We start from the raw sequence: 27,116 nt of genomic DNA on the forward strand, positions 1-27,116 counted from the left end.
GCTAAAAAAGAAACCTTGATTTCTTCGGTCTCTAATACAATCAATTTGGGATCCATCCACAAAAGTTTTGGGATGAATTACAAAGATAACAACAACATAGCCAGTGTAATCCTACGAGTGAAGTCGGAAGAAGGTAGAGTGTATGCAGACCTTACCCTACCTTGAGAGGCAGAAAGGTTGTTTCCGATAGTCCCTCAGGTCGAGGATTACAAAGATATTAAGTAGAAGATAATGCCTTGATGCATTATTTACAAATGTGTATTGATGATGCAAAGTTTTCTTGTGCTATAACTTTACAGATTACAAAACCACTAGCTACTAGCAATTAGCTTTTATTGACTAGATTGAAATAGTGCTTTAACCAACAGATCCTTCAAGTTTCAAACTCATTAGCTGGTTCACTTCAGCACCAAATTCATCAGGAAGTTCATTGAAAACGTCCCTGCAGAAACCCGATATCATTGCAGCCATTGCTTTCTCGTAGTCAATTCCCCTCTGCTGGAAATAAAATAACTGATCCTCACCAATCTTTGACGTTGTCGCTTCATGTTCCATGCGTGCAGTTGGGTTTTTGCTCTGTTCATATGATGATAACATCAGTAGAAGGAATAGTATAGAGAAAAAATTATGCTTAGCTCATACTCAAAATTGAGAACAGAAAGAAGTGGTTTTTCGGTTCAAATTAGAGAAGGAAAGTTACATAGTTAACATGCAGGACAGTCAGCCCTACAAAGTTCTATTCAACCGGATTTCTCCACAGAACTACTTCCTGACCTAGCTTATATCTAACATCAAGTTCTTAATGTACTCTTCCAATTTATGTCCTCGGACTCTTCAAAAGATCTTCCACAAATGCTTGGCCTAGTTACATCTAAAATAAAATTCTTATGTATCCCTGTGATGTTAGTATCTAATAGGATCAACATTGATCTACATACTTGACTCAGAGGGAATGATGGAGGATGCACAACTTAAACGCGCGCCACTCCTCCAACAAAAAGAAAAAAATAATAATAAAAAGAGATACTCTTCTTTCATCAATAAACTATGACCACTTTCTCACATATCCTAAAACCATATTTCCAACAGTCAAGAAGAGAAAGAGAAATAGAGACTAAAGCACACTCTCAACATGAATCCCTGCAAGTAGAGTGTCTTTTATGTTAGCAAGATATCTCTGTCCCTAGCCTAATCAAGATGATTCCCATACATTGAAAATTTGTCCCTGCCAGCAATACACAAAGACAGTTCAAACAACTTTGTAGAAGCAGTTAGGAAATTATGGTCTATAGGTGGATGTACTTAATTGGCTGGACCAAGTATAACAGATCCATTATTCAAACTGATGAATAAGCTATCCAATGCTTATTCGCAACACACCTCCTGTATTTTTCTCTTTGTGCTGAAATATATACTATGCTTTGGCAACAGAGGCATCACAAATTCCTGACAGACTAATATACAGCATGGCGATGGCTTTTGATCTTACAGGTCCATAGACTGATAGAAATATTGCCACAACACATCTTTTCATGGTCATGCACTTGAAATGAAGACACCACAGCAGAATTGACACTCTTTCTTTACTCACTTCAACCCCATAAGCAATTCAAATAAAATAACTACGCAAACCATTATTAATTAGGACTGAGAAACATTCTCTAAAGCTAAGAGGAACAAATGGTTATGCTCAAAACCAAAGGGGCCACAATAGGCTGCACCTAACAGCCCATACAACAGGTCTAACAAATTTTAACACTAAAGTTAGCCTTGGAACCTAGCAAAAGATTACCTGCATCGTGCAAAGATGAATGACATCCTCGGGGTAATCTAGTATAGCTTAAAGAAATTAAATCCTAGGCCCTTTAAGTCAAAAAGACTATAACAAGCCTAATAAGACCTACAGTCCAACGTGGAACATCTAAGCAGCCTGTACCAATATGGCATAACTTCTTCTAACAGATTGTTTTCCCAAGAGGAAATAGCAATAGTCCTTATGAACCTTTTCTCTCCTTTCTTCATCTTACGGATGATTTCTAAGTTCATAAGGAAGACTTCTCTTCTTTTTTTCTACATCTCGAGAAGAAGAGGCCTTAGATGTTAACTGGTGAAAACATATTGTCTATTCTATGAAAAAAGTCACGTAAAAACTTAAATGCACCAGCATCACACATAACAAATGTCACCATCAAACGAAGAAAAGAAAAGGATAACAGTCTAACCGCATAAGTAGAAAGTGTAACATGCTGTAGCTACAAAACACAAATGAAACAAGACTTATCGCTATCAAGCTAAGTCAGAAAGGAAAAAATTAGAGTTCACAAAGAGCAAACTACCTGAATGTATGGGTAAGTGTTGGCAGCAGCAGTATCGCCAATTAGCATTGAATCACACTGAGAGGAGTTCTTGGCATTGTCTGCACTGGACAACACCTGAACTAGTCCTCGATAACAGTTCCTAGAATGTCCTGCTGAAATACCCTTTGAAATTATCCTACTCCTTGTATTCTTCCCTTTGTGTATCATCTTTGTCCCTGTATCTGCCTGCTGATAATTATTGGTTAACGCCACGGAATAGAACTCACCAACTGATTCATCACCCTCTAACACAACACTCGGATACTTCCAGGTAATAGCTGATCCTGTCTCCACTTGTGTCCACGAAATCTTCGACCTAGCCCCAGCACAAATTCCCCTCTTTGTAACAAAATTATAAATCCCTCCTACACCTTCCTCATCTCCTGCATACCAATTCTGCACAGTGGAATACTTAATCTCCGCACCTTCATGGCAATACAACTCCACCACAGCAGCATGTAACTGATTAGTATCATACGAAGGTGCAGTACACCCTTCTAAATACTCCACAAAACTCCCTTCCTCTGCAATTATCACAGTCCTCTCGAACTGTCCAGTTTCCATTGCATTTATCCGAAAATAAGTCGAGATTTGCATCGGACACCTAGTGTTTTTAGGTATATACACAAATGATCCATCACTAAACACAGCCGAGTTTAAAGCCGCGTAAAAGTTGTCTTCCGGGGGCACAACTCTCCCTAAATACTTCTTAACTAAATCAGGATACTCCCTAATTGCCTCAGATATTGAACAAAATATCACACCAGATTTCTCTAAAGTCTTCCTATGAGTTGTAGCAATAGAAACACTATCAAGAACAGCATCAACCGCAACATTAGCCAAACGATTCCTTTCGTTCAACGGAATACCCAATTTTTCAAAATACTTAATAAGCTCAGGATCAGCCTCATCAAGACTATTCAAAGTTGGTTTCTTTTTAGGTTCAGAATAATAACAAATATCTTGAAAACTAATTTCTGGGTATTTATTATCAGACCATTTAGGCTCTTTCATTTTAAGAAACTTCTCATAAGACTTCAATCTAAACTCAAGCATCCAACTAGGTTCATTTTTTCTACCAGAAATAAGCTTAACAGTTTCTGCAGAAAGCCCTTTTGGTAATGAAAAAGAATCAATTTCTTGATTAAAACCCCATTTATAGTCTCTTTTCAAGAATTTCTGAAGTGGGTCATTTTCATTTGAGGTTGAAACAGAAGATTCTTTACCTGGTGTGTCAATAGTTGCCTCATAGCTCAATTCTGCAGCTTTGACCTTCAAGATTCTTGAATTAGGGTTTCTGGGGTTAGCTAATTTTAGCAGAAATTGAGACCCTTTTGGTAATTTAGGTTGTTCAGTGATGGGTTGGGGAGAAAAACATGAGATTCCATTGGTAAGAAGAGAAGCCATGATTGAATTTTGAGTTCTTGGAGATAGAAAAATTGGAGCTTTATTTGTTTTTTTTTGGGTAGATTTTATAGATTAGTGTTTTTTATTTTTGTTTTTGTTTTTATTTTTATTTTTGTGGTGTTTGATTTTTAGAAGGGACTTGTGCTGGCCACATACCTTCTTTTTCAGCCATAAATATTTTGGATAGTGTTATAATATTTTTTTTGGTATATAATTATTTATCCTGTTTCTGTTTCACAATAATAATAGCACTCTCAATAAGATCTCATAAGTTAGATATGAAAAGGATAAAGTGTATGTAAACATTATTTCTATCTTATAAATAAATAAAAAAGTTATTTTCGAACGTGTTTATCTTTTACAAGCCTTTTTAAAAAAAATATATGTTAATTGTAAGAGGGTGTGTTTGATAAGAACGAAATATTTTTCACTAATTTGTTTTCTCGAAAAATAAATGAGTTTTTTTACTTATTTTCTAGTATTTGATAAGTAAGTAAGAAAATATTATTTCAAAAGAATTTATATGTTATCTAGCAAAATCCTATCTGATGATTGATTGAGTGGAGAGGAGATAATGAACTTTAGAATGTCACTTATACAACCTGGTGTCCTTACTTTTACTAGGGATATCTTTTTCCTCAATTTAAAGGAATTTATTTTCATAGAAAGAATGTTTTTCTAAATATTTTGATTAACCAAACATAGAAAAATAAAAAAATATTTTTTAGAATATTTTAAATTATTTTCTCCTTATTTGTTTGAAAAAATAATAGAACCTTCGCATAGTTTAAATGTGTAATTGAAATTTTGTCATAATTTAGAGAGATTTTTATCTTTTATCCCTAAATAAATTGAGTTAACTTTTTCATTATAACAAATAGTTTGGGACTTTAGTTCACTAAAATGAAAATTGAGATCATGAAAAAATCAACCCCAAAAAATAGGTGAGAAAACTTCATTAGGAAAATAAAAGCAAGATCTTTATTTATTTTTGTATGAGCAATTGGTTTTAGATAAATCTCAATTCTTTGTAGAACAAAGAAGAAGGTAATTTCTAGTTTCTCATTCATAGATATTATATATTCATCAATTTCAAGAATTAACATTCAAGTAGGTATACTTGAATTAACATTTATCAGATCTATTGCAAAATTGTTTACGTGCATGTGAATTCATGTGCTCCTAATGTTTTTCTTGAGTGGAGGGTCTATCGGAAATGATCTCTTTGTGTAGAGGTTAGTTTTGCGTACACTTCACTTTTTCTTGACTCCACTTATGAGATCAAATTATGGTAAGATTTTACGTGTATGTACTCCACTTTTTCTTGACTCCACTTATGAGATCTGGTAAGATTTTACGTACACTCTACTTTTTCTTGACTCCACTTATGAGATCAGATTGTGGTAAGATTTTACTCTACTTTTTCTTGACTCCACTTATGAGATCTGGTAAGATTTTACGTACACTCTACTTTTTCTTGACTCCACTTATGAGATCTGGTAAGATTTTACGTACACTCTACTTTTTCTTGACTCCACTTATGAGATCTGGTAAGATTTTACGTACACTCTACTTTTTCTTGACTCCACTTATGAGATCAGATTGTGGTAAGATTTTACGTACACTCTATTTTTTCTTGATTCCACTTATGAGATCAGATTGTGGTAAGATTTTACGTACATTTCACTTTTTCTTGACTCAACTTATAAGATCTATTTTTGTTGTTGTTGTATAGATGGATTTATTTATTTTTCAGTTTTTTTTTTCACTTTATGGAAATGTTATGAGTAGTGATGATTCATTTTTTATATCTTCTATTTTCAAGAGCTTAGAAATTATTGTCTAAAAATTGCCAATTAGATAATTTGAAGTGAAATTTATATACTGATGATGATCATGAAATTGAAGAAGAAATTCTTCAACAACAGAAAGAGGAGAGTGAAGACATCAAGAATCCCGGGGTGGAGCTAGAAAGCTACTAAGTAAAAATTCGATCAAACTCAATAGCTTTAGTTTAAAACAGTTTTTGTATGAAGAAATTTACATAAAATATACAAAAATATAATTCGCAATCAATTTGGTAACACTAGATGTCGTTATCTTAGAATGTAGAACTCATTAAGTTCAAATCCTGGATCCATCATACAGTCCACGGGAGAATCCCGAACTCGAACTTCATAAAGTTCAAATCTTGAATCCACCGCTAAGAAATCATATGAAGGAAACAATAAACAAAGGATTTGTCATCTCATTTGTCTTACAACTTTATCTGAATCCTTTAGATTATATGAAATGTGCTAAAATGAAGAGGTGAGGATTCAGATAGCCGACCTCAACTTGTTTAGAATCGAGACGTAGTTATTGTCTTGAATCTTTTTACCCTAGTGCATGTATTGGTGATACTAGTCCATGATAGAAAACTAATGTCTTCTATTACATGTAAAGTGAAGGTTACACATAATGAATGATCAAACTAAACAAGAAAATCCCTCTGCTCCAGCAAAACGAAGGCGCGGTCGCCCTCGGAAAGATGAAGGTCCAGCTAAAAGAATGATCTTGCAGACTCCAACAACTCCAGCACCAGAAATCATGAGGCAAAAAGATATCACTACTGATGAAAACATGTTAGGACAAAGTGTTTCTGGTGTCATTGATGGTACTTTTGATGCAGGGTACTTCCTTTCTGTCAAGCTTGGTAACAACGCCACCACGCTCCGCGGATTAATCTTTGAGCCGGGGCGATTTTCTCCCATAACAGCAGCAAATGACATTGCCCCACAAGTTAAAATGCATCATAGAAGTCAAGTTATAACTCTACAAGATCAAGAAAATAGTAGTACTAATGAGCAGCTGAATGTGTCTCCAGAACAAGTTTTGTTGCCTTCTGATCATCCATTAGTACGTAACGATCAACATGCTAATCCAGATGAAATGATCAAACACCAACCACAGTTTACCCCTTTATTGGAAAACCTCAGAATGGTTGAACAAGACGAGGTGATGGAGGTGTTTGAAGTCGCGAACCAATCAGGTCTCGAGTTAAATGCAGAACAAGGTAAATGTACCAATGGACAGAAGAGTACTCAGAGCCAACTTATAGACTCAATCTCAATAATTCAGCCAGGTACTCTTGTTTGTTCTGATCTCAACAGCTCAAACGACGAGATCCATCATAATAATGTTGTCGATGGATCACAAGAAATGGGATCGAATCAAAAACAGATTGAAGCTGAAGTGGAGAACAACAAGTCTAATCTTGAAACTTTAGTTCAGCCAACAGAGTTGGTTCATTGTGAACTAAAGAAACTCGAGATCCATCGAGCTCCTCCTATAGATGCTCAAACTCAACTCATTGCAACAATCAATCCAGAGCTTCAACTGAATGATTTGTCACAAAGTGGACAAGGGAATCAAGATTTTCAACCTCACCAAACTCCGTCATTCGCTGAACTCAACTTTCTAGCACAAGAATCAGTAGCAGCAGAAAGTGAAGTAAAGCCAAGTGATTCAATTCACAATGAACTACATTTTGTTGACATGCCTCAATATAATGTTACTAGTGACACTCAAGTTATGCCTCAAGAATCAATCAGTGAATCAGTGAACTTTACGATGGAAACGCGAAATTCTCCAAAGGAAAAACAAAGTACTGATGTTGGAACAGAAGTTGAGGTTGTAGGAAAGGAAGAAACTTGAAATGAAAGGGAATAAGCAAGTGATCTTAGGTTCACAATGAGTAGCACAGCCAGAAGGATCGTCCCGTTCCTATAGAACTTATCACTAAAATACCTCTAGCTAAGTGATTATCTGATAATAAACAAGAATTATCCGTCTTTCTACTAAACATGATGGATTGAAGTCAGAATTTATTAGAAGTTTTCTTTATGAATGTCAACTGAGTATCGTAAGTAAGTTGCTCCATGTTGTTCACTCTTTTGATCTTTGATAAATGAATCATATGAGTTAGACTCAACAGAATTTGACCCTATCCTTTTCTTTTTTTTGTGTTAAAATGGAGTACTGAACTGCAAATTCTCTTTCAAACTCACTTTTCACTTTTGAAGTTGTATTTAAATAGATTAAATCATGAGCATTGTACGAAATATTCTTTACGAAAAGTATAACCAAATACAACTCCATCTTCAATTCCAACTCCATAAATTTCAAATGAAGTGAAAAATATTTGGAATATATGGTCAAACGTCTACTTATAGTGCCATCTAAAGCTATTATATGAACAAATGATGCAGAAAAATACAATTTCTTTTTCAACATATATAAGTGGCATATAAATGGTGATTATCCATTTATAATTAACTTATTTTAAAAAGTATTTTAGGAGAGTAATAGTGTGTGTTTAATCAAATAAAAGCATTTTGAAGTGTCAAATATACATATACGCTGCCACCCACTATTTATTAATTAGCAGAGTGACTCAAAGAAATTGGTTAAACACTTATTCCAATTACTAATTAAATTAATGTATATTTAAAATATGCGGACATAGATTAATATAGTTTAAATGTTTTATCAAACTGACTATTTGTTTAAAATATTAAATTTCATCACATAATAATTTTGTTTTGTTTAAATTAATTTTTTAAAGAATGTTTTATTAATATAAACACCCAAATTTATTTTATTTGATTTACATATTTATTATGCTTATGTAATGAATTATATACATCAGATACTAATTTTTTTTTATAGATTCAGGCATCTTAATCTTAATGAAAACAATTAACACCTTGGTAAATACTCAAATAAGTTATTTCAAAAGTATAACCAAAACAAAATATCCTCACTGTTTTAATTTGTATATCTTACTTTTATCTGAAATAGCATTTAATTATAGCAGATTTTTTAATCGGTCTATAATAAACAATGTCAAATGTAAATACACTTTAATCTTACACATATCACACACAAAGATGAAATAAAAAAATTATCGAACAAGTAAAGACACATTTTTGAAAAAATATATTAAAATTAAGTAAGACTAACAAATTGAAACAAAAGTATTAGTTTACAACAGTTTTATACCCTAATAAAATCCCACAAGTGAAATCTACAAGGTTAGAATGCATATATAGACTGCACTACTACCTACCTCAGGGAGGTAGAGGTGTTCCCGAAAGACCCTCAATATAGTAGCAAATCCATGTACAATGAAGATAACAATTTTAAAAAACTTAGCAAAAAGCAGTGCAAAGAATATAAAAAGGGGACAAGAACAACAAAACAGTGCGGATAACCAAAACACAATAAAGAGTACATGATAAACGCTTCAAAAGAAAGATTATCTAACCAGACAAAATAAATTCCAACATGAGTAATATTTTTCTTCCAATAAACTAATTCCTCAAGAATCAAACTATTTTTAATCAAAACACCATACCATATTTTTGTAAAAGAAAGGTTAAATAAAAGCACCATAATTTAGAAACATAAATCATAGCAGATTACAATATACGTTTACCCGTTATGTATAACCTCTTTGTGCCTTAGAAAAACCAACTAGAACAAATATCCAAGTACCAAGTTGGACTCATGAAAAGTAAACATAAAAGAGCAAAAACCAAAAAGATCAAATAAAGAAACCAATGAAAAATAGCAGAAAGTAACTAATGAAAAGTAAGTGATGGTTGACCACAACCATAAATACTGATCTTCAAGAACGCTACAGTAGTTTGTTTATCTTATAGTAAATCTGATGCAAACTTCGAATCCATGCCCCTCCCTTCTCTACATTGTTGCAGAACCGTGCTAGGAAGCTATCGATGACTCCTTTAACCAGCAGAGATCACTGCACAGACACATTAGAATAGCAACAAGTATTAACAATATGTAATGAATTTATCAAGCTATTATCATCAGTAACTTGTAAAATTAATTCTTTAAGTTGTTGAAAGAGTATGGCAAAACCTGTGGTTGTTGCTGCTGTGGAGGGTAATTTCCATACCCAGCGTAACCCCCATAATATAGATTTGGATCCTGAGCAGGTTGAGCATAACCATAGGCAGCGGCAGCAGCAGCATCATATCCAGCTGAATACCCATAATAACCACCATACTGGTTTGGGTCAGCCTGAGGCTGCACAACCCGAAGATGAAACATCGTGTATGTCATGCACTAAGATTAGCGTCAGAAACCAAAAAAATACTAATATTTATGCACTAACTATTAACCTGCTGCTTGTTGGAAGGGCTACGACCCCATGAAAGGCGGATAGTTTGTCCACCCAGCTGAGTTCCACTCAATGCTCGTAGAGCTTCCTCAGCACAACTTCTGCAATTACAAAAACAACCATGTTAGTTATCATTGAAGTCAAATTAACATTATTATTTTTGTCGAATTAAAATATGAACTTCAAAAGGGTACCTGTCAGCAAATTGAACAAAGCCACAACGTTTGCCTACTGGTATTTTCACATGAAGCAACTGTCCGTAATTTCCAAAAACCTGCCTTAGATGATCATCTGTTACATTGGCATCCAAATTCCCAACGAATATCTGCAATCAATGTCAATCTCACATGAGTACAAGTCAACAGAAAATTATAGTACTTCCATAAATAAATGTACTGACAGTTGTATTAGAAGGGTCATCCTCATTTTGAGTTCCATTGGTACTTTGATATGAAGCTGCAAATGAAAAAAACCATAGGTGAGGGTAGATGCAGATAACTTTTTTATCCATTTAAAAGAAATACTCCTAGTATTTATCAAGAAAATGGAAAGAGGTGGAAACGAAATTAAAAGCACGTGTACAATAAATCTTCAAACATTAAGAGCAGGTAAAAAATCAAGTAGCTTAGCACGGCTAAAAGCATAAACATAATTTTTGTGCTGTGTTATAATACAAACAAGTTTGAGGATTGGTTACACCTGGTAGTTGAAAAGAACACTATGGTATTTGGATTCAAGCGATAAGAAAGACACCCTGAGCTGTTGTTACTTCATAAATTATATGGGTTTCAACGACCCAACAGAAAAGTATCAGATATGAATATTCAAGATCCATATTAACTAGTTTTAATGGACCCCCAACAACAAGCACACAAGATAAGTTGATATTCCAGATTCCTTTTTAGGTTCAAAGTAAACAAAAAAAGGGACGCAAAAATGCTGATACAAAGAGTGAAAGAGCAGTTGATCAACAATAAAAATACTTATCAACAGGATTCAATATTGTGACATGACCAACCAAATCCTGTGATGTACTACCCCTAACATTGAACCAAAGCCCTTTGAGCTTATAACTATTGCCTAAAATTCTCTCAGTATCACTAATATAAATATAAATATGAAAATCATATTAACAAATCCATACCCCATACCAACACCATCATATAAATTGGCCAATTGCGAGATCATGTGGAGAGACTCCTCTAAACCAGCCTCAACATCCCTTAATAACTTGTTATAGAAATCAAACTATTGAAACTTCAAGAAAAAAATGAAAACAAAAAATTGTTCACTAGAATCTAAAAAATCTGAAAATGGCAATAAGCAAAACGAACATTGACATGGAATCAAGGTGTCCCCGTGGTTTGGGCTTGGGACTTCCATGTTGGAGGTCTCAAGTTCGAAAACCCTTGCCTGGTGGCTTGCCTAGTGTGTGTTACCATTTGTGGTCTGCGAACTATTGCATAGGAGCGGGGGTTTTACCCTATATGCACCCAAAGAATAGCGGCTGCGAGTTTTCCTTGCCATAAAAAAAAGGGACATGTTATGGTATGAAGGTGAGTGGAAACAACCCTACTCTGTTGAGGAATTTTTGTACAAGTTGTAAAAAATAAAATGGCTGAAAAGTAAAGGAATGGATACAGGACCCAATTATATTTATTTAGGAATTGGGACTGAGAAAAGCTTAAGGAAACTGAAGATCAAAGTGACACTCATGGCAGGCTAACTAGATATAAAGAATAAAACGGCTGATATGTAGAGATAAATAAATTTAGAAAGCGTAGTGGAAAAAGGAAGAAACTGGAAAAATAAAAAAATTAATGCCACGAGGATCTGACATAATGGAAATTTTGCCACATTTAAATGAACTGACCTACACAACATCACGTCTTAAAAGTTACTCATTTCAGCTGTAACAAGCTCCAGGCTCCAAAATGATAGAGCCTCCGACCATTCACCCTGCTTCGAGACAATCGGAGTTTTATGAGATTTAATATTTCAAGGGATGTCTTTAATGAATGGAAGGAAAAGATGTTGAAAGCTGGTGCTAATTTTCAAGGAACGAGGGCAAACATAACAGCACTGTTTAACCCAGTGAGGTCAGAACAAACCAGCAATTGCCCCCAAAATAAACCAATATCAATATCATCATCAAGCCAACAAAACTCAAATTGTCAAAAGCACTAAATCGCAAATTTACAAGAGCACATGTTCAAAACCTAGGAATGCATATGTACTCAACTGCAAGCTAGATGCATTCCTTAACAGCTCTAAAGGATATCTATGTAGACCAGTACAAGAAACAACGAGGTTGGAACATACCTTGCACCTGACCAGGTACACTCTTCTTGTTAGCTGCATGGCCTATCCGCATTGGCCTAGTGGAGCAGAACTTGCCATTCATCTCAGTCATAGCATGCAATTGCTCACTTTCATCGGCAAATTTAACAAACCCATAGCCCTTTGTGCGCCCAGTGACCCTATCAGTCACAACCTTTGCACCCTTGACTGAGGAGTAGCTGGCCCTGAATGTCTCCTGAAGCATATAGTCAGTGACATCAGCTGCCAAGTCTCCAACAAAAATTGTGTATTCAGGACCATTATCTGAACGTTTTTCACCCGAACCGAGTGATGCCCAGTTGAGTCTAAAGGGTTGCTCACTATTAGGCATCATGGAGCCATTATATGTTTGTAGGTTTCTTTCAGCAGCCGCATGACTAATAAACTCCACAAATCCATAACCCTCAGATTGTCCAGATTGCTTGTTGCGGATAACTTTAACAGAGGCCACCTGCATAAACAACAGTTTAGAAGATTCACAAAAACACCATAAATTTGAAGGGGGGAAAAGGAAAGGAAATTAAAATAGCAGAAACACAACACGCATACGTCATGCACTGGAAAATGCAAGAATAAATAGACAGAGAATACAAGAATATTTTGGCATACGTCTACAAATCATGTAACTGAAGGAAACATTTACACAATTACAACGCAAGCACAAATTTGCACTTTTCTATGGTAGGAGAGGCCGATGAAGCAAAAGGCAAGAGAACTTTACAACTAGCAATTATAGGACTTCAAAAGCTTCCACAAGTCATCCCTGACATGGTCTACTAAGCATGACATTCCGTTACCAAACAAGATGAATGATTGTCAGATTGTAATAGTTTTAAAAAGAAAACAATAGAATAGTTTATGGAAGTGCTGGCTCCGCTCACAGTCGATCAAACACACTGCTGGTATTCACCAAAATGGTTTTTGGTTAAATACACCATTCAGTTCCTGTATGTTACCAAGAAACTATATGTTTCAGGTCAGGATATGTGCCTAACATCTCAACTTTACCATTTTCAAGAAAAAAATATCTGCCTAACATATCCAAAGTACCTAAAACCTATGGACTGGCCTTCTCACAAAGTTGAGATCATAACCAATGACCTCTAAGTATATGGGCTCAACCAAGAACCATGTTTGAGCCATGAGCCATATAGCACGCTAAGTAAATCAAAAATCTTATCTAAACATCGAGTTGGTTGAGACCAAAGTCCCAATGTCTACAAACCCCACATAATATGAACTCAAGGCAAGAACACAAGTAAAACAGTTCAGACTTATGCCATCTAACCCTAGCAATCTCTTTCTACAAGCTAATTTTATCATCAGAGCAGCACTACCCAGAGAAATTAACTAATATGTTTCCCGCTTACATATATCATATATGGAGACCTATCCATAAATGTAATACAACTCAATGAATTCAAACTAAACCTCGGTGCTAATTTTATTATCAGAGCAGCACTACCCAGAGAAATTAACTAATATGTTTCCCGCTTACATATATCATATATGGAGACCTATCCATAAATGTAATACAACTCAATGAATTCAAACTAAACCTCGGTGCTAATTTTATTATCAGAGCAGCACTACCCAGAGAAATTAACTAATATGTTTCCCACACACATATATCATATATGGATACCTATCCATAAATGTAATTCAACTCAATGAATTCAAACTAAACCTCAGTGCTAATTTATCATCAGAGCAGCACTAACCAGAGAAATTAACTAATATGTTTCCCGCACACATATATCATATATGGAGACCTATCCATAAATATAAATCAACTCAATGGTTTCAAACTAAACCTTGTGCTAATTTTATCATCAGAGCATCACTAGGCAGATAAAGTAACTAATATGTTTACCACACAAATATATCATATATGGAGACCTATCCATAAATGTAATACAACTCAATGAATTCAAACTAAACCTCAGTGTAACATGTTCCTCGAATTACATTTAGAACACTAGGACAAAATACATCTATAGCACATGAAAGAAAAAAACAAATTCCGAAAATTAAAAATATCCAATCTTTCCAGTTGACACCTCATAGTTCTTAAAGCAAAACCTCAACAGCCACATATAAACATATCTAGATATCAGCATCAATGTGATTTCCTGCCGTATTTTTTTCAAATATTCGAAAAACTTGAAGGAAGTAGAACGGATACAGATCATTCATATAGCACAGTTAGGATAGAGGCCTAGTAACTGCTATAGAACGCGAAAAACTTGAAGCGTAACGCAAAAATTAGTAATTCTTAACGCAAAACCTCAAAAGCCACATATAAACATATCTAGATATCAGCATCAATGTGATTTCCTGCCGCCTAATATATAAACTGGAGAACTTGAAGGAAACAGAACGGATACCGATTATTCATATCCGAAACTTGAAGCGTACCTCTCCGGTGTGAGCAAAGCAGTTCTGGATGTACGGTTCATCCATCCAAAACTGTAGATCTCCGATCCACAAGCTCCGGATCTCATCGGAACTGGTCGGTTGAGCAGAAGCTGCCGCGGCGTTGTACTGAGGTTGTTGCTGTTGCTGTTGCTGTTGCTGTTGCTGGTAATAATAGGCCGATTGCTGCTGCGGAACCTGATACGCTGCCGGCTGCTGCTGAGCCATCCAATGTTGTTGCGGCTGTTGTTGGTACTGTTGTTGCGGTGGAGCCGCCATTGATTGTGGAACCATGGAATTCGCTGGTTGCATTCTTAGGGTTTCGGTGAGCGGATTAGAGAAGAAGGTTGACGACGGCGACGGCAGCGACGGTGGCGGCGGAAACCCTAGAGGGATTTGGTGAGAGAAAGAAAGGAGACAGAAGTATTACGTATTATATTTATTATGTAGTGCGATGCCACAAAAAAGGATATTACAGTGTGTGCCCTCGTGGCCTTTTTCGCAAAGAAAATCTCAAACCATATATAGAATTTCAATGGCAAAAGGCATAAATTACCCTCCAAACTTGTACCCAAAAGTCATTTACACACTTTAACTAATGGGGCGACCTATTACACATCTTAAGTACATAAAAGTATATTTATTTCCCCCTTCCGTCACCCAACCCAGGGCGCGTTTCGCTCCACATAGTTGAGCGCGTCAACACGCTAATAAAGTCATTTTTATTTATTTTTTTAATTAAAAAAACCCAACCCAACAATTATATTCCCATTCTCTTCATAAAACCCACCCACCCGACCCTAATGAACAAGAACCCTAAATTTTCACCCAAAAATCTGAATCAAGAACCCTAAATTCAAACATAGTTCAAAATTCCTTCTTTTGAATCAATTTTTAGTTGTTTGATTCGCGATAATTCTTATTAAGGTGCTACAATGGCTCGAATAAGCTTGACTAGGCTCTGTTTGCAAGAGGAAGATCATGAATTGGAAGAGGTGTGATCCAAACATGGATCTGTGAAGTACTATGTTCTGCAGACATGGAAGTACTATGCAAACATGGATTTGTGAAGTTCTATGTCTCCGACCACTCGTTGTTGGTGACGACTGAAACTGTATCGCCTTCCTCTTCTTCATCGTTGTCGTCTAAGAGCTGTTTCTCAAGCTCTTGAAGACAATTTATCATCTTTTTATCTTATTCCTGAGACAATAATTCCTGTACTCCGATGGATGCTCTGTTTTGAACCGGATTTAGAGACGAAACCCCTGTAGAATAATTCTGAATACCTGGAGATAAAAACCCACCAATATTAGCAGGCTGTGACCGGAATTGCTGCAGAACAGGTAGAGCGTGGCGCGTGTTCATCATCGCAGAGACATTTGAATTCGAAGAAAATTCAGATGAAATTGAAGAAGCAGCAGCAGCGGCAACAGAAAAATCTACAGGGGAAAGAGGAGACATTGGAGAAGACTGCTGATAACTTCTGGGTGAAATAAATGGACTAGGGTAAAATAAAATGAATTTGGGTGAAAAGAATCGGGTTTGGGTGAAAAGAAATGGGGTTGGGTCAAATGAATTGAATTGAAGTCTTTTATTACGTGGCTTCACTAGGAGGCGAGTGGCTCTCACTCTAGGCATAATGTCCTGGGCTGGGTGACGGAAGGGGGAAATAAATATACTTTTATGTACTTAAGGTGTGTAATAGATCGCCCCATTAGTTAAAGTGTGTAAATGACTTTTGGGTACAAATTTAGGGGGCAATTTATGCCTTTTGCCAATTTCAATTCTCTGTGTTATTATATTATTTTCAAGTTTTTTTTGGTACAAATAGGAAAATTATAAAAGGTGGTAATAAAATCTTGTATTTTTTTCGTAGAAGTAAATCTTTTTCATGTTTGTAACCTTCATTTGCCATAAAATGCACACGTTTGCTTTTCTCCTGACGTGGATAGTGTTTCATTTGTTGATTTTCATGAGTAGGTATATGTAGTTTTCAATAATAGTCGTAGAAGGTGAAACTCTATGTCGTTTTATTGGATAAGTTTGACAAAAAATAAATATGGAAGTCTCAAGCCCAAACCATTGGGCCACCCCAAAGGGTCGATGATTCATAGTTTTATGGTGAGACTTGAAGTAGGTTTCGTCATAGGCGAATCTAGGATTTTTCAAACATGGGTGCACCCAGAAAAATGTATTAAGTGAGAATTGATTCTTCATCCTCAAGGTAAAAAGCTCAACATTTAACCATGTGGATCAGATAGACTTCTTATATCACGAGTGCAAGAATATAATAATATACAAATCTTAGAAAATATATACATAAAATATCTAGTTTTACGAAGAGACCACGGGTTCCGGTGCCCTATTTTTTACCTTTAGGTTCGCCACTGGGTTTCGTTGATCATCTCTAAAAAAAATCCAGATAGTTGGGTGCATCAACTATTTTCTTTCATAGGAGAGGGAATAATATACTTTAAGGAGCTTGTGCTACTTAATCGATAGGAATACTAAAATAGAGGCTTGTTTTCACAAATGAAAGAGAATCTAAAACAGGTTAGAAACAAAAACAGAGTCTTCGATTTGTGTTATCAATATTCAATTTAATCTTTCCTACTCGGGAGAAATCAAACAATTGGTTTGACTTGCTTAGATATAGAGGTTGGTAGAGGAAATACACAGTTTTCGTATTTTAGTCCATATTCTATTATTCGAGGTGGTAGTATCATTACAGACAATCTCATATACTGATTTTGTATTAGTAATTTAATTTTTCATTACATGTTTCGATCCACATAACCTTATTCTACTATACAACATAGAGAGAGAACATTTTATATCTAAATATATATAATTCTATATTATTTTAAAAGGGAGTTTATGCCCAAGTTCTACTATATTAATAAATATAATATATAATATTCAAGATTGGGAAAAGTCCCAATTTTGAATATTATATATTATACTTGGCCCTAAACTCTCTTTTATAATATAGTAGAATGTGTTAAGGATAATCTGATCCATATAATTATATTGTATTTGAATGAACTATATATGTAACATTAAGAAAGAGATTAGCTTGGATAATTATATATGCTCAATGCACACTAAACTCCCTTGCTTTAGTTTAGAAAAACAATAAGGAAATCTTGACAAGGCATATGGTGGTGCTTGTACTTGTTTCACTCTGACAAGTATCGGAAACAAAATTTTTGCTTCATGAATTTTAGATCATAATTGTTTTTACTATTAAAACTATTGAATTTTATTGAATTTGTAATTATCATTGTGACTCTGCCTCGAACTCTAGTTCATGCGCCTGTATATCTTGCTAGTTGGCTTTGAAAGTTGTATATGAGTTCCTTATACCTAGTGGCTGATAATTTTGGAGTTCTTTGGAGATTTGTAAAATTGACATAATGCAATCCAAATCTTTTTGTATATCCTTCTAACCATTCAAAGTTGTCCAGCAATGACCAAGCAAAATACCCCCTCACATCTGCACCTTCCCTATTTATAAAATAAAATCAACCAAACATATATGTTAATATAAATATTAATTAATATATAATGTGATCAGAGATAGATAGATAGATAGATAGATAGATAGACAGACTTCCATGAATCTGGTAGCAGAACTATCTTTGTCCAAAGGGAATTAATTGACACCCTTATGTCAGAAAATTTCACGATATAAATAGATTTATTTTCTTTAATGTATATATCATACGTTGTATATTAAATGAATTGTTCGAAAGGTGCAAATTGTATTCTAACTGCCCTTAGTCAAAATTCTTAGTTGCGCCACTATTTGTAACCCTATTAATTTGTGGATTGCACATGCAAGCAACCAAAGGGTCGTGGCTCTGTGGCACACTGACCCAAGAATGGGATTAGGAGTGTAATAATTGACATAATTAAGTGAGTAGAAATAACTTTTACTGATCATTTTTCGATTTTAGTCTTTAAAAAATAGTCATTGTTCCTAATTACAACTATAGATGTTGAAAACATAACTACTTATAAAACTCATTAGTCTATAGATGATGAAAAAATAACTACTTATAAAACTCATTAGTGACACAGACGTAACTAAATGGACAATATATGTGCAAAAATTAATGGCTAGCGAGACTTGAGGTGGCTATATAGACTACTCAGGTTCATAATGGGACTTGTGTTACTAATATTCGTCCTAGAATGAGCCTGTCATTCTTCTTACAAGCACGTGCTAGTGTTTGTCACTTTGGAAAATTTATACTCCATCCGTTCTAGCAACATTTGATCGGGCATGGAGTTTAAGAAATAAATGAAGACTTTAAAATGTTTACCAAATTGTCCCTTCAAAAAGTAGTCATATTAAAAAGTATACTCACTTTTCTCTCTCCTCATAAATGTATTGGAGTACTATCTTTAAGATTAAGTGGGACCAACAAGGGTTAAAGAGGAATTGTACGTTTAAATACTTATCATATAAGGAAATGTGATATTTTTTTTTGGGATTGACCAAAAAGGAAATGGTGTCACATAAAATAGGACGGAGGGAGTAATAAGTATGTGTGTTGGAGAGTGGAGAGAGAAGTACCTCATTGCATTTGCCAAGGAATTCAAGTAGTTATGCATGTACTCCACTCTTTGAGTGTCATTGAGAGCATCTTCTAGGGAAGAATTTGGATGGTCACTCTCAGCAATACCTGCAAGATTGTCCAATTCTTATAAGGAGTTGTCCTAAAGATATTTCATATACCTCATTGCAAGTTGTATCTCACTTGTTCTTGACTTTATCAAAGTTTCAGAGTAAATTTTACTATAAATTTTCACATGTCAAATACTTTGAGAAAAAAAGTTCAAACTTAACCCTTTACTTTTGATTATATATGGTTTAAAACTTTAAACTACCATTTGATCGATATGCTTCAGGCTTGAAATCCATTAAGGTTAAAAGACAAATGCGAAATAATTAGCTAATGATATTTAAGGTATGCAACTATGCATATCCCCAAAGTATGACGAAGCATAAAATTAAGATATTTCGTATAATATAGAATAAATTTTTATATTTTCCAATTAATTAATATGTCATGATTTTTGTGTTTCTAAAATTGCACAAATAAAGGTAAACTTTAACTTACCATTTTCAGTTATGATGACCGGAGTATTATTGAATCTATCCTTCATGTACATCACAAGCTTTTCCATCCCTTGAGGATACACAAATAGCCAATCCACTGCAGTCTGAATCATTTATAAAATAAATCAATTAAGGTAAGAATATTTGTTTTCAAAATAGACAAATGAGAATTAATACACACAAAAATAAAATAAATTAAAATTTGAATCGAAAGTGTTTAGCTGAAATGTTTTATTAGCAATCGAGGTGTTTAATTGAAACGAAACTTAATCCTTCTTTCTTTCAAAACTTAGTTTTATTAGCAATCGAGGATTCGAGGTTGTTTAATAAAAATTGATTTCAATACACAAATACACATTTTAATTAAAAATTATTTTCTTAAATTCTTTATTAAATCAAATTAAGACACGTAAACTGAAACGGATTTTATACTTACAGGTTCTCCAATGTACACACCATCTTTTTCTGTAGCACGAAAATAAGAACCTTCTGACCAAGAAGAATATTGTCCATGTTCACAGACAGAGTACAAACAATCTTTAATATAAGCTGCTGTATAATGATTTAGGCCAATAAAATCTAGGCCATTTTTCAGTTTTTTTATATCATTTCTTGAAAATATAGGCAGGTTCTTTCCAAGAATTTTTTGCATTTCTTCTGGATATTTTCCATATATAATAGGGTCCAAAAACCTGCATATAACAATAATTTTATATTTTATTAAAACGGTCATAACATTATACTCAACTCCAATTAATAATTGAAGTCTTGAAAATTAGATTTCAAGGGCTATAACAATTTCAAGAAAATGTTTTTAGTTTTTCTTTTCGTATTTAGTTAGTTAAAATATTTTTTATATAGATCACAAACTTCTTAAGAACTAGAAAAATAACTTTGACTTTAATATAAAAAAATATAAATTTCATAACTGGCATTTTACATTGATAATCTCCCACGCACTACCAAAAAAATAATAAAACCCTATAAAGAAAATTGACATAAGGAGTTGGTAAAATTCTGATCGATATCGAAATACCAACTTTCAGATTTTGCTTTTTTGGTATAACACATAAATGTGTCCTTGAAGTCGTGAACAATTGGTCTTGATCATTTCATATTTATGCCCTTCAGGCTTCAACTATATAGGTATGTACAAGTAGTCATTTAAAGTTGTATAAAGTTAAACAAGTTGACACATGAGTCCTACATGTCATAATACATGTAAAACACCACGTAAGACACAAATTGTCGTGTAGGATGTCACGTAGGATGCTTGTGTCTATTGTTCAACTTTATGCAATTTTAAATGTCTACCACCAATCCTGCTCCACGTAACCTACCCTACCTTTCCTTACCCCACCCTCACCCACCTCCCTTTATAGTATGCTCACCTTTACCGTTCATAATATTTATTTAAATTATATATAAATATTTTTAAAATTTACTTACGCGACGTTAAAAAGGTATTTTTCATGAATATATATATATATGGAATACCAAATACAAAGAAAGCTTACCAATTGTAAACAAAAGATCTAGCTCTTTGAGTTGCATAATTGTCTTGTGAGGAATTGCTAAAAGGTTCATACCATTGAGTATTCAAAGATATTCCAATCATCCCTCCTTGTCTTTTCTGTATATATGACCACAAAAAAAATACATTTTCATTATGAGTTCTTACTAAATCTATATTTCACAGTTCTCATCAAATCTAATATACATAATTTGTTAAATATTGAGTTAAAGGAAAAAAAATATGTATTTAGCAAATCTCATCAAATCTAATGACTAATATACTAAAAATGATCTTTAGCGGCAATTAATTAACGACAGCAACTTAATTACCGCTAATATATTTTTTTAGAAGCAGTTAACACTCTTTATAAATGCCCCTAAAACTTATACTAGCATCTAGCGACATTAGATTCAATATCAATTAGCTAACACCGATAAAGATTTTAATATTTTTTATTAATATGCATATTTATTATCGAAAAAAAATATATTTTGAACCTGATATTTTGTTCTGTAAATGGTGACAGCAGCAGCATGTGATAAAATCATATTATGTGCTGCAATAAAAGGCTCTTTTTCTGAATTCCCAAAACTGCAATTACCAAATGAACCGGAACATCGAACCGGAGGGAAAGTACCCAATCTATAGGCTCGAACCGCCACTACATTCGGTTCATTGATAGTTACCCAATATTTTACTCTATCACCAAAATATTTGAAACATATATCTCCATAATAACCAAAATCATCCCTGAAAAAAAATAAATTATGTGAAACTTTTCGTTTTTCGAGAATCAAATAGTTTATATTTGATTGGCAATTTACGTATGGAATCTTCAAATTTTTTGAAATGAAATTTTTATATTTATAAACTATGTAAAAGGTACTATAAGTCACAATAATTGACAATTTAAGATATTTAAAAGATGTATGAAAAATTTACAGTAAAAAATAGACTTGTTTTAATTTTGAAATTTGAAAAGTGTCACGTAAATTGAGATGAAGGGAATACGAATTTAAATGAATTGATAGCAGAAATGCAACAACCGCCCTAATTATAATATAATAAACCTTGGCATATAATGCCTAATACTCTTTTTCATTTTTAAAATGAGGAAGTACTTATTTAAGGTTTGCTTCTAAATGTAGCTTAAATAGAGCGATATGAAAAGTGATAATTTATATAGCTTGCTTCAGTTTATTTGGGATAGAAGAAATGCTATTGTTATGTTGTTGTTGTTGTCGTCATTGAAGGGTGTGTTTGGTACGGAGGAAAACATGTTCTTCCAATTTAGTAACCTAATCAAATGGTCACTTAATTATAAACTTTTTTCTTAGAAAGTTACTCAATTTTGGTTTTTTTGATTCAAAAGTCACTTAACTATGAATTAATTTGTTCTCCAGAAAGTCACTCAATTATAGGTTCTTTCTCAAAAAGTCACTCAACTTTATTTTTTTTAAAAGAATTCATAGTTGAGTGACCATCTGAAATGTTACCCGTAAAAGATGTATGAAAAAACACTTCTTTTATAGAAAAAACAAGCTATTTAAAAATTAGAAAAGTAATTTTCTTAGAGAAAATAGGAAAAATAAGTTTCGTAAGTGACATTTGAAGATTACTGTCTCTGTAATTCCCACCCCCAACGCTCCTAACCCCATCACTCCTTCCTCACCCCACAATATTTTTCTAAATTATATTTAAATACTCTTAAAATAATATTTTTTACTCACTCACTAGACAATAATAATAATAAAAAAAGACAGAGTGTGAAATCTTGCTTACTGTATTTTGGGACTTAGCCATCCTCCATATCTTTCTTCAAGTTCTTGAGGTATGTCATAATGTGCTAAGGTGACCAATGGTTGGATATCTGTAATTTCCATCAATCGTTAAACACATGATTAATAGTATATATTTCAACGATCGAAAATAACAATGGTGAGATCAAACTTCATCAATTAGAGAACAAGAAGAAGTAACCTTTTTGTAGGAGTGCATCAATCAACTTATTGTAGTGCTGAATTCCAGCCATATTGACACCTCCATACATCCCCTCTAATCCAATTTTAGGACAATAAAACATTATCAAGGAGAAATTAAACACAAGTAAAGACTTATTTATACTGATGATGTATATAACTAAAATTTATCAAAATACGAGAGATCGGTAGAGTAGTTGTAACTTACTAGGTAGAATTCTTGCCCATGAGATAGAGAAACGAAAGCTATTCACTCCCATATCTTCCATAAGCTTAATATCCTCCTGTAGGAGTGTCAAATAGACAAATATTTAACTTATAATTACAACAAGTCATATTATTTTTGCTCCACTTTTATTTGGTGTCACATCAATACATAAGGTGACATGGGATAATAAAGCAAATACTATATGTATATGAAAACAATTCATTCACATATTTGGCGCATATAGTACACTTGTACCTAATCATTTTGCCAGAAATAATATAATAATATTTCTTTGGTTTTAATTTATTTTCAGACGTGCAAGAAAGAAAATACTAGCTGTCACCAAAAAGTATGATGGAATAAAATTCATTAGTCTTCCTTTTAGTAGTCATGGTTTTCTTTTTTAGAATCAAATGATAAAAATTTTAATTAATTAATTTTTGATGTATCTTTTTATCAGATTGATATGTAAAAAATTATAATTTATAGTATTTTTCGTATAGTTTTTGAATAATTAAATTTTTAGTTAAAATATATTGAATATTTAATTTGAAAATTAGTCAAATTAACTTTCGAAAAACGCAACATGACAACTAAAAAGGGACCTACGCATATTTTACCTTTTAACCAAAATCTCTTTTTGAAAAAAGCAATTATGCTCTGTCTGCTTAAGAATTTTGTTAGCGGTGAAAGTAAATATAAGAATATTTTTGTGTCAAAAAGAAAACAGAACGTATAAACACCACATTTTTAGACTTGATTGATATGCCAACATCAAAGTTCATAGACCTAATAGTATGGTAGTCGGTTTTGTAAATTAGTAGAATCAGTAAATTTTGAATCATTATGATTCAACTCAAAAAAATAAAAAGGGATGCATCGCGATATGGTACCTGATATCGATTATAATGATCTAGAGCAATGTCTCCATTACTTCCATCTGCTATGTGGCCTGCAAGAAATTCTCAATAATAAATATTACTACAATTCTTGATAATCAATGATTAGGAGTACGTTGCTCAGATGGTAAGCATCTTTAGCCTTAATATCGAAGTTAATAAAATATACACTTATATTATAATAATTATAAAAGAAAGATCACCAGCTTCATGAGTAAAAACATCCCAATTGTTAAGGCCTTTGCCATCACTAAGAAAAGCTCCTTCAAACTGCAAAGGAAACAAGAGAAATTAATTAAAAAGGCCCCAAAATTTAAGTATCGCGGTAACAAAGTCAGAATTTTCATTAAAAAAATGTAAATATATATATAAAAAAATAATCAATAGAATTCAACAACAACAAATTCAGTATAATCTCATAGGTGAGGTCTAGATAGAATAGTGTGTCCGCAGACCTTACCTTATGATGGTAAAAAAACTGTTTACGATTGATCTTTCGCTCAAAAACAAATTAAAAAATAGTAACAACAACAAATTCAAAACATATATAGGTATAATATTTCGTTGAAGGATATTCGAATGAACCCCTTGAGCAATCTAACTACGCTCTAGTAAGAGTACAACTAGATAACAAGAAGAAAAAGAAAAAAAAAACCTGGTAGCAAGAAGAGGCTGTTCCAAACAAGAAATTTCTTGGAAATGAATCTGGTTCTTTGACAATACTAAGGTTTTTTATCTGAGAAAATGATACCATGAAACTAGAAAAAAGAACACTAAAAGCAAATAATATTATTGAAATACTTGAGTCCATAATATTTAAAGAAAAGTCTCTCTTTTTTTCCCTAATGTGTATTTTTCAAATTTGAAAATATATTTATAGAATAGAAAGAAGATAATCCAAGTGTTTATATAGAAAAAACCACACGGCACTTGCACCTTGTTTGGACGGTGTATTATACTGTATTGTTAGTCTAAATACAATATTTGTTTTGATTGTTACAATTAAGTTCTATTGTATCGTATTGTTTAAATTCATCATTAGGTAATGACGTAACTTATTTTATGTAACAACTGATTTGGTGTGATCACGTCGTTATCTTAGTATTTACTTCTCATTTTGTCTTTATTTATTATTTTATAATTCTATTTTTTCATCTACCCAACTTTTTCATAGTAGCTCTACCTCGTACTCTACAATTTCTTGTGGGTTTATCATTCAAATTAGGGATATGTGACATTATGTAATGACAGAGAATGTTACAATCTATCCCAACGTTGTATTCATTAAAACAATATACTGATATAGTACGATACAATACAACATAATACAATACAATACAATACGATATATATTATGAAGCAATATACATAACAACCATCCAAACAAAGTGTTAGAGATATTTTTTTCTTTTTCTTTTTATGATTCACTATTATTGCAATAGTAGTAATCATGTCGTATATGTAGTATACTTCTAGATGCATCAACTTGGGAGTTGGGATGGATTCAGAATTTCGAAAAATTGATATATTATTATGAAACGAGAGTGAATCAAATTAATAGGTGAATAAGGACTCGATCGATTCTTTCATAATATCGTGTTAATGAATAAACTAGATAAATAAAAGAGTTGAATCAATTAATGGAAGAATACAACATGATTGTTAGATATATAGCTCTTAGCCCTAGATCAATTTTATTCATCGATCCCATAAAATTCACTCTTGATTGAAGTTTATATTTGATTTCTATTTAATTTTAGTTAGCTTATAATTATAACTTTGGATTTTATTATTTGAATAAATAATTTGCATTAGTTTAATTTAATTAGTTGAGGGTTAATCATAAATTCTTGTGGATTCAACATTCAAGTTATAAATAAAATTATAGTATTACTTATATAATCACATACATATGCCGTTTGGAAACAATAAGTTTTTAGCGGTACCATAAACATATAGAAAGGGCTGGTGGAATGAAAGTAGTGGATAGGGTGTGGAATGTCTACGAAGAAAGGTAGAAGGGAGAGGTCTTCAATGGGGAAGGAGATATTGAGGAAGACAACAAAATAAAGTGAAAAACTTAATTTTTTTTAAAAGAACTAGACCTGCAAATTTCATTATCTTTAACTAAGAAAATTCACATTTTTAAAAAAGTTAATCTATCAAAAAAGATTTAAAATATTATTTATATGTTGGCCAATAAAAAAATGTCAGGTATATAATCTTATAATTTCAATTTTATTTTTTTTCGTTCTTCACACGCTTTTAGGAGAGTGAGTTCATTCTCTCTGCCATGTCATCCCTTAAGGTGATATTTAATTCATTTAAAAGTTGTAAAGGAAGTGAATAAACAATATATATATATATATATATAATTAAAATACTAAAGTAAATTCGGCTGCTAAGTTTTTTTTTTTTCAAAAATGATTTGATCATTTATTTTTTTTAATTATAATTTTCACATAAATATGTGTGATTCTCAAGCGTTTGAGAGTTGCTATACTTTTCCTTTTCTTTAAATCTCGTACCTTTACAAAAAGACCACATTTTCTTTTGATGTGACATTTGACAATGTGCTCTAATTATTACTATAATAAAAGAAAATATCTTTGTAGCTTTCAAGAGTTTGATTAGGTGATTGAAACCCTATCTTTACCTTCTTCTTTTTTCTCCTTAGTGT

General features: G+C 33.0%; 4 protein-coding genes across 4 annotated transcripts; 1 reads left to right on the forward strand and 3 right to left on the reverse strand.

Moving 5' to 3' along the window:
• Positions 1-3,848, reverse strand: LOC102590382 (UPF0051 protein ABCI8, chloroplastic-like). The gene is made up of 2 exons (XM_006343230.2): positions 2,337-3,848; positions 1-576 (listed from the first exon to the last, which is right to left on the reverse strand). Exons 1-2 carry the CDS (start codon positions 3,762-3,764, stop codon positions 358-360), a joined length of 1,647 nt encoding a protein of 548 aa, XP_006343292.1. The 5' UTR covers positions 3,765-3,848; the 3' UTR covers positions 1-357.
• Positions 3,849-6,224: 2,376 nt separating this feature from the next.
• On the forward strand, positions 6,225-7,460 carry LOC102603920 (uncharacterized). The gene has a single exon (XM_006343350.1). It carries the CDS (start codon positions 6,225-6,227, stop codon positions 7,458-7,460), a length of 1,236 nt encoding a protein of 411 aa, XP_006343412.1.
• A 1,723-nt stretch (positions 7,461-9,183) lies between these two features.
• LOC102590727 (polyadenylate-binding protein RBP45-like) lies at positions 9,184-15,193 on the reverse strand. The gene is made up of 7 exons (XM_006343231.2): positions 14,710-15,193; positions 12,274-12,742; positions 10,352-10,407; positions 10,146-10,276; positions 9,953-10,052; positions 9,690-9,857; positions 9,184-9,570 (listed from the first exon to the last, which is right to left on the reverse strand). Exons 1-7 carry the CDS (start codon positions 15,016-15,018, stop codon positions 9,568-9,570), a joined length of 1,236 nt encoding a protein of 411 aa, XP_006343293.1. The 5' UTR covers positions 15,019-15,193; the 3' UTR covers positions 9,184-9,567.
• Positions 15,194-17,764: 2,571 nt separating this feature from the next.
• LOC102591084 (beta-glucosidase 46-like) lies at positions 17,765-25,281 on the reverse strand. The gene is made up of 12 exons (XM_006343232.2): positions 25,092-25,281; positions 24,640-24,706; positions 24,431-24,489; positions 23,538-23,613; positions 23,331-23,405; positions 23,133-23,220; positions 21,848-22,100; positions 21,352-21,467; positions 20,271-20,526; positions 19,836-19,938; positions 19,289-19,397; positions 17,765-18,213 (listed from the first exon to the last, which is right to left on the reverse strand). Exons 1-12 carry the CDS (start codon positions 25,245-25,247, stop codon positions 18,015-18,017), a joined length of 1,557 nt encoding a protein of 518 aa, XP_006343294.2. The 5' UTR covers positions 25,248-25,281; the 3' UTR covers positions 17,765-18,014.
• Between the last annotated feature and the right edge of the window lie 1,835 nt (positions 25,282-27,116).

The sequence above is a fragment of the Solanum tuberosum genome, unplaced genomic scaffold (assembly GCF_000226075.1).
Source record: "Solanum tuberosum cultivar DM 1-3 516 R44 unplaced genomic scaffold, SolTub_3.0 scf00039, whole genome shotgun sequence".
Classification (NCBI taxonomy): Eukaryota; Viridiplantae; Streptophyta; class Magnoliopsida; order Solanales; family Solanaceae; genus Solanum; species Solanum tuberosum.

What these genes read in the sequence shown, in the direction of transcription:
- LOC102590382 (XM_006343230.2), bottom strand. Translation starts at nt 3,764, where the DNA reads ATGGCTTCTCTTCTTACCAATGGAATCTCATGTTTTTCTCCCCAACCC. An exon ending in ACACTTACCCATACATTCAG is followed by an intron (nt 577 to 2,336) that starts GTAGTTTGCTCT and finishes TCATATGAACAG; the next exon opens with AGCAAAAACCCAACTGCACG.
- LOC102603920 (XM_006343350.1), top strand. Translation starts at nt 6,225, where the DNA reads ATGAATGATCAAACTAAACAAGAAAATCCCTCTGCTCCAGCAAAACGA.
- LOC102590727 (XM_006343231.2), bottom strand. Translation starts at nt 15,018, where the DNA reads ATGCAACCAGCGAATTCCATGGTTCCACAATCAATGGCGGCTCCACCG. An exon ending in ATGACCCTTCTAATACAACT is followed by an intron (nt 10,277 to 10,351) that starts GTCAGTACATTT and finishes CATTGATTGCAG; the next exon opens with ATATTCGTTGGGAATTTGGA. An exon ending in TTTGTTCAATTTGCTGACAG is followed by an intron (nt 10,053 to 10,145) that starts GTACCCTTTTGA and finishes TTGTAATTGCAG; the next exon opens with AAGTTGTGCTGAGGAAGCTC.
- LOC102591084 (XM_006343232.2), bottom strand. Translation starts at nt 25,247, where the DNA reads ATGGACTCAAGTATTTCAATAATATTATTTGCTTTTAGTGTTCTTTTT. An exon ending in CAGCCTCTTCTTGCTACCAG is followed by an intron (nt 24,707 to 25,091) that starts GTTTTTTTTTTC and finishes TTTCCTTTGCAG; the next exon opens with TTTGAAGGAGCTTTTCTTAG. An exon ending in ATGGGCAAGAATTCTACCTA is followed by an intron (nt 23,406 to 23,537) that starts GTAAGTTACAAC and finishes AAATTGGATTAG; the next exon opens with AGGGGATGTATGGAGGTGTC.